The 8,088-nt window shown below is 31.2% G+C and overlaps 1 protein-coding gene across 1 annotated transcript; it reads left to right on the plus strand.

The window, feature by feature from the left end:
• The first annotated feature begins 5,505 nt into the window (after window positions 1–5,505).
• On the plus strand, window positions 5,506–6,389 carry LOC114408220. The gene has a single exon (XM_028371287.1). The coding sequence runs from the start codon at window positions 5,787–5,789 to the stop codon at window positions 6,174–6,176; it is 390 nt and encodes a 129-aa protein (XP_028227088.1). The 5' UTR covers window positions 5,506–5,786; the 3' UTR covers window positions 6,177–6,389.
• Window positions 6,390–8,088: the final 1,699 nt, after the last annotated feature.

An 8,088-nucleotide genomic window follows, 5' to 3' on the forward strand; every position in this document is an offset into this window, starting at 1 on the left:
GGTGCCTGGTGTCACATCGTCACATCCAAAGTCCACATAAAGTGTCGTCTCGTCGACGTTAAGACACGGCGTGTGCTTTTTTTTTTTTAATCTTTTTTTCTTATAACTATTTTGCATGTTTTCTTTGAGTGGGTGTTTGGATAGGGTAATTTAATTAGGTAATATATTTTTTTATAGGGAATTAAATTCTTTTTTATTAAAAGTAAATGTTTAGATATTTTAGTAAAATGAATTCAAAATTTTAGAATTTTAAGAGGAATTTTAGTTAGTTAAAAGAATAAATTTTAAATTCTATCTTAAGAGAGTGAATTTCAAATTCTCTCTTTTGCTTCCTCTTCTCTCTTTTCTCTTGAACTTTTCTCTTCTCTTGCGGAAGCCATGACTCCACGAGCTCTCCAGTGGAATCACAAGCCCAAGCTCTCCGGCACCACCCCTTGTGTTGCCGTCATCACCTCCGGCAAGGGTGGCGTGGGCAAGACCACCACCATTGCCAACATTGGCCTCTTCCTTGCCCGTCTCGGCTTCTCCGTGGTCGCCATCAACGCCGACGTCGACCTTCGCAACCTCGACCTCCTCTTCGGCCTTGAGAATCGCATCAACTACACCGTGATCGAGATCCTCAATGGCGACTGCTGCCTCGACTAAGCCCCCGTCCGTGACAAGTGTTGGTCCTACTTCGAACTCCTCTGCATCTCCAAACCCCGCTCCAAACTCCCCCTCAGATTCGACGGCAAGGCCCTTACCTGGCTTGTGGATGCGCTGAAAGCATGTTCACAGGGCTGCCCTGACTTCATCCTCATCAACTGCCCTGCCAGCATTGATGCCGACCTCATCACTGCCATCACGCCAGCCAACGAGGCCGACCTCATATCCGAACGACAACAACAACAAGTGCAGGATGAAGATGAGGGATCTGCGAAGCATGACGGGTGCAATTGTTGCACTGTGGATCAGAATCCACGATGACGAAACCTTTAGGATCGAATCATAACAATGTTCCGTGTGCATGGCACAGGCTTCACTTTAGGTGGAGATATTACTCAAATCAAGTCAATGGTGGTATCCAAACACATAATTTTAAAAATAAAAGAATTTAAATTGAATTATTTAAAATTCTCAGAATTTAAATTTTTTTAGAATTTTAAATTGTCTCATCCAAACACGTTCTTAAGAATTTTGATGTTGTTATTGTAGATGCAAATATACAAGTAGTATGTGTATAAAGCGATACACATATAAGGTATGTTTCGTTTATTACCGAAGGTCAAAATTTCTAAACCAAACACACTTTTTCCGTTGAAAGTCTATACATTTCTCCTCCATGTGCTTGTGTATAACACTGTATATTAAAGGATAGATGTGTAGGCTTTTTGAGTAAGTACAACTACAAAGCTTTTAACCCTTTATCCCCAAATCAGCTGGCAATTTATAGACCAAATTACTAATAACCACCATTCAGTCGTCCTTAGTTACAAGAGGTATTACACATTGTTATAAAGAAAAGGTATTACACATTTTCGTCAGTTACTAAATACAAAAATAACCTTCAAAAAGTACTGTTATATAAAAATAAAAACTACAAAAAGTACATGTAGTAGCTATTAGCTCCTTCTTCAGTTTTAGGCTTCGTGTGATTAACAACATTTAGTCTGGTATAATTCAAATGGCATGACTTAATTGCCAACTGCCATGAACCTAAGAATCGACATGTATTTATTACTTTAACTAAGTTTATTTTCTAAAGATTTAATCCCAATTGCATAATAAGTAGTTTTGATGACTTTAGGAGCGAAAATGCAACATGGTTGTAAGATTCAATTTGCCTGCAAGTTCAAAGAACAATGTCTTCATGAATAGGTTTGTTGAAACAATCCTGGTAGGAGCAGGATTCTATGCAATGGACACCAATAACAAAATAGGTGTTAAATTTCCCAAATAAGTGTAAACCATGATACCACTATATTTAATTGGTCTTGTATATAGACGTTTATCACTTATGAAAAAATTGACAAATAATAACATAGAGCATATTATGTTGGTCTAATTTCTATCACTTGAATGATATTTTGCTATAAGTCCTTGAAAATATAAACTAGTGGCAACAATGATAGTGGGTAATGTTAGACAGATCAACCAATGATCATGGCATAACACAAGTAAGCATGGTTGTAAGGAAATAAACAAGTTTGAGATCACATTCAATAAAGAAATCAAGAGGATAATGCAGTCACACAAATGAAAAGAACGCAAATAGAATGAATAACAATTCAACCTTAATCTTTTGAGATATCCATAGGCCAACATATTGGAAAAGCTTGTTTCTAGAAGCATTTTGTTTGCTCATGGATTGCACACTCTCATAAACAAGTTCCTCTTGCTTCTTCAGTAATCACATAGGTCAAATTGTTGCACATAATTAAGTTGGCCTCAATTTATGAATATGCTATATTATGTACAATTACCATGATCAATTTTGTATATGTCAATCTCAAAAAATGATGGTTAACCAATTACTAAGTTTAATTAATAATCTTTATATGAAAAGTTAATAATATGTCTAAAACTAAAATTTAAGCTACATATGAACCTAAAACATTATTAGCCTTGAAAAATCATATATGAATTGAGTTCTCCGTTGACATCAAAATTCACATTGTTTCTCTTAAAAAATTAAGACAAATATTAAAATTCTGTTGTGCTGAATATAAAGTCTCAAATCATTTTTTCTCAAACCATGTGAGTATAGCATGTTGTCCAACATTTGAATTATGCTAAGAGGACTTCTAGATTGTTAGACCAAGTTAAAACTAGCGGCCCCAACAAACTAGGTGGTTAACAAAAATGAAGATGAAAGTTTTTCATCAAGTTAACACTTAACAACAATGTGATGTGGAGGATAAAATTCAAGCTTTCAGAAAAAGCATTAAGAACTTATTGACTATTGATCACTAGGGACCAAACACTTAAGTAATAAGACTTTGAATATCATTATCTTGTGACATGAAACAAACCTACTACTAATGGTCTTTTTACACTGATAATCTAGATCAAGCACGAGTGTAGCACAACTAACACAAGCTGAACCTAAAAACACTCTTAATATAACAAGAGCCCCTTAGTCCCCAAATTCTCCTTCTCACACACGCACATAGCGAAACCCTTCAGTTTCCAAATTAATTTGTTGCAGAGTAATTCAAAGTGTTAACTAATGTATGGTTTGTGGTTACCTCTGTTAGGTATATGGTTAACTACAATTTTTCTGATAAATGATTAACATTATTTGTTAGAGTGATTAACTTACTAGTTTCTGATATGTGACTTGTGTATAAATATCCATGTGTAACACAGTGAACACAAGTGACTAAATGATCAATGAGATTTTCTACCATTCCTCTCATTTTCTCTCTAGAATGTGTGTGTGCTCTTCCCCTCAACTCCAACACAATTCTTTTCCCGTACACGACCACAACCATTTAACTCACACATGTGTCCACCCAAGTCACAAACATAGGACTCTTCCCAAATAGACAAACATGTCAGAAAGACAACAACCAAAGAGAAAATGAATGATAAACAAGAAACAAACAAAAGTCAAACTTGCAAAGGAAGCTATTTAATCATTCACCATGTTGGAAATCAAACACAAAAGTGAATAGAAAGTCGATTTTGGGAGTGAAGATTGAAATGCATAAAGTAGAGGAAGTGAATGCTTTGGAGGCACCGAGGAGAGGAAAATAAATGTTCCACCCTAAATGAGCCAAATCTCCATTTTCATTTGAAAATTTTATTTTGTTTTTTCTTTTTTCTTTTTTATTAAATATTAAATAATAAAATGGTATATTTTATGCCATGTAAGTGGGTGTTGGATGAATGGTTTTACTGTTAAACGGTCTCTCTATCATTACTCTTTCAAGTTAGTCTAAAGCCTTCATTGTAAGCCTAACACCTAATTTAGTTGTTATAAAAAGGACTGAAAGGATTATTACTTTTACCATAAAATTCATACTACATCATAAGGTTATTTTGCATTAGAATAATTTAAGGATTGTTAACAAAATATTCTCTAATACACTCTTTGTAATACACTATATTATTAGTTAAATTTATTAAAAATTATAAAGTTAGGAGAGAAACTCATTAAATGAAATAAGTGCCATGAAAAACATTTATTTCAATAAATTCTAGCCATTAGTAAGGTGTGTTCAAAAGTATTAAAAATGATATTATTACTAGCATTTCTATAGGACTAAAGAAGATAAAGCCCTGACTCTCATAAGTCACTTCTTGGAATCTCCTTTGGCGCATTTTTAAAGTTAGTTAGTTTAAAGCCTTCTTTATAACATTACCGCTATCTTTTCCATCCCGTTCTTCAAATTCGATACAAATCCGTGATTTAAATCTTAAGGATTTGTTTTCTTGATTGAATAGGCTAGTTTGCTCAGTGTCTGACCATGAAAGCACAAATCAACAAGTAGCAAAGGTTTTTACTTCCTTTTATTTACTCTGAAATCTTTTTAGAGTTTCATCTTTCGATTCCTTACAAAGTTGCTCTTGGCCTCTACTCAATCAAACATGCACAATTGTGATCAATTAAACCTTTGACCTCTGAATTAGTCCAAATTAAACTCTAGAGTTCGATGAGGGTTGATGTGTGCTGAGTCCAATAGTAATAACAATAGGACCTGAAGTTGTTCTTAAATCAACGTTTGGCGTATCTTCTTCGAGGGCTACATTTAGATTGCCACAAATATCGTGGTGCATACATCAACATTTGTTCAATCAATTTTGGGCATCTTCTTCAAGACTCAAGTCCTCCTAAAATTTCCCCTGACAAATTATACCAACATATTTTTTAATTACAAATTATCATTTGACAATACCTATTATATTTTGGATATAACAACAATGATGTAACTATTTTAAATGATTAAACAAAAAAGGTAATATTAAAAATAGTATTAAAAAATATGAATGCATTAAATCAAAATTAAATTCTATTAATTTTTTATTATTGTATTTTTAAAGTTCAACTCATTAAAGTAATTGCTTAAATTATAATGTATCATAAAATTTTTCTTTTATTATGAACATATATATGTATTCACAGCCTCACACGTAAGATCTTACTGGAGAATACTAAATATTGCCTAAATCAATCGTCCATTCAATAATTATATTATAAAAGTTGAATCATCAATTCCTAAAAAAAAATTGAAACATAAAAAAGGCAGTTATTTGTATTTTTTATATTAATTTGCAATAATTCTTGATGATCCATCAAGGCATTTTATTTTATGATCCATCAAGACTTGTCATACACTTCATAGTTTGTCATTATTATTCTTAAATTAAATATACTTTAATAATCCATACCACCATATGTTACTCAATTAATTTACAACAGACTCCGTCAAACATGCATCAAATTCAAACCAACTCAAACCCTTAACACGTACAATCCACCATAAACGGAACTCGCTTTCTCTTTCTCTCTTTCCCTCTCTGTGTGCGTGTTAATTTGTTTTTCCATTAAGCACATTTTAGGAGAACAACTTCTGAACAAATACTCCAATTTTGATGCCTTTTCACAGCTCATACATACATCAAAAACAAGAAATCTGAAAATTTAGCCCATCTCCAAACAGAACCTCACCCTTTATCATATCTCAATCTCCTTCCATAAAAAAAATAAAAATTAAACCCATTGGTCAACATTAAAAATGAAGGATGATAAAGAAGAAACATTGATGTGGGCATCACATATTTGATCACATTCCGAAACACAAATGCCTTTGGCGCCTGATCCGAGTTATGGGCGCAGCTTCATATGGATCACCGCGTGTTTCTTGTTCATCTGCGTCCTGGCTGGAGGAGGGTGCCTTGTGGAATACATGGTTTTTCCCGAGTCAGAAGTTCCACCTTGGATGCCCCTTCTAGGGTTCACGTTGATTTGTCTACCCTGGGCTTTTTGGCTTCTCACATTCTTGTACCGAGTTCTCTCGCGGTGTTGTGGATGTAGATTTGGGTTTGGAGGTGGCTGTGGCGGTGACGGTGGCCGTGATGGTGCAAGTGCACCTAGGGATGCAAATGTGGAAGCAAATAATAATGGTATAAATAGGACGTTATCTCTTGCTTCACATCAGAGTCAAATGCCATTGGCAAAGTCAATGGCCTAGTCAGCCCTTTATCAAATTGAAATTTGATTCTACTTTTGGTGGGTTTGTTCTTTCAATTCAAAATTAATTTGCTCTTGCAATCACCCACTTCTTTTCCTATTATACTAGAAGCAATATCCCCAGTCCTCACCAATCTTCATGCATGGATATACCCTCATTATGTTCAACAATGCAAGAATGAATAATATTGAAGATAGACGTGATATATTTTCATTGAGTTGAATTGAAACATCTCTCTTTCTCTTCCAGATTTTGTTTGTTTGTTTATATAAATGAAATTTGAAAAAAAAAATCATTGGCCTCAGATTTTGTAGTATTTTTTTTATTCATTTTTTGTTTTTTCACTCCCTTCTGAGATTTGCCAATAAACTAAGCAGATACGTATTTCCTTACGCACCCAAGTTTATGGACAACGTTTTACAAACCCCATTACATATGTGAGAAACAAACAAATGGATTTGTGCTTACATGACTTTTCGTGAGTTCATAATTATTTCATAAATAGAGACCTACATGTGCACGTTTTTGTGCCATTGATCCCTGAATCGGGAAATTAATGAAAAAACCGGCTTAACTAAAAATATATTTGTAGACAATTATTATTAATTATATATTAATTTCAATTTTTTTGGTACAAATTATATATTTCAGTTAATTACATATATGTATATCTACAAAAATTGCATATTGAGTAATTAATATTTATTTTTTTTGTAATTTTTACCTTTTGAATAAAATTACTATAAACATATTTTTCAGAAAATCAATTAATTTAGATTAATTTAAATTATGATTTGTTAGATCAAATTTTAATATATTAATATGAACTAAAAAAATTAAGTATATTAATAGAAAATTAATATAAATTTAATTTAACAGTATTTTGATAATAATAATAATAATAATAATAATAATAATAATAATAATAATAATAATAATAATAATAATAATAATAATAAAAGTATAACCATATATGAATAACAATTTAAATTCCAATTATATCTAGTATATGCATTTATAATTAAATGCATATACTATTTGAATTGTTTCGTTTAATTGCTTCATTACACTAATTAAATTCAATGTACACAGTAAATTGTACTGATTATGGAAATATGGAAATGAATGTTACTTTTATAATTAAGATTAAGATAATATTTTTTTATGATAAGATTAACATAAGATTTTTAATTTTTATTAACGGTAAATAAAGATAAATAAATCAGTAATGGAACCTATTTTTCAGCGGTTAATTCTACACAAATTGCTAACAAAAATATGTTTGAAATTTTAAATAACTCAGATGCACGCATGCGCGCTCTTAAGAAAATTATAACCTATCATGCCATTTTGACAGAATCACGCCATTCATTAAATATATCTTTTATGTAAATTGATTTAATCTTAGTTTGTTGAAATTATTTTATATATATTACAAATTTTAGTATTTTAATATTTCTTACATAATTAAATTATAGATTTTACATTTTAGTTTATATTTTTTTAATAATTTTTAACTTAAAGGAACTTTAATAATTACTCTATACTATCTAATCACTTAAATACAATTTGTTATATTACTAAATTAATTCTTTAATGCAGTAAAAATATTAATTATTTAATATTTTATATTTCTAATCTAAATTAATTAATTTATTTCTTTTATTTTCTGGTTACAACTTACAACAAAATCAGTAACAAAATCACCTATTTTTTTTTTTATTAAAACAGTTTTTAAAAAAAGTTATACACCTTTAGTTAATAAATAAAGCTCCCTGCATTAATATACTACATTTCTTTTTAAATTAATGTTGTGCGAAAAGAATATCACCAATGAATATGTGTGCTACTAACAAAACTGATTTTTTTTTGTTAATAAAAAATAAAACAAACAAAAGGAAATTACAATTTC

This window comes from Glycine soja, chromosome 4 (assembly GCF_004193775.1).
Source record: "Glycine soja cultivar W05 chromosome 4, ASM419377v2, whole genome shotgun sequence".
Classification (NCBI taxonomy): domain Eukaryota; kingdom Viridiplantae; phylum Streptophyta; class Magnoliopsida; order Fabales; family Fabaceae; genus Glycine; species Glycine soja.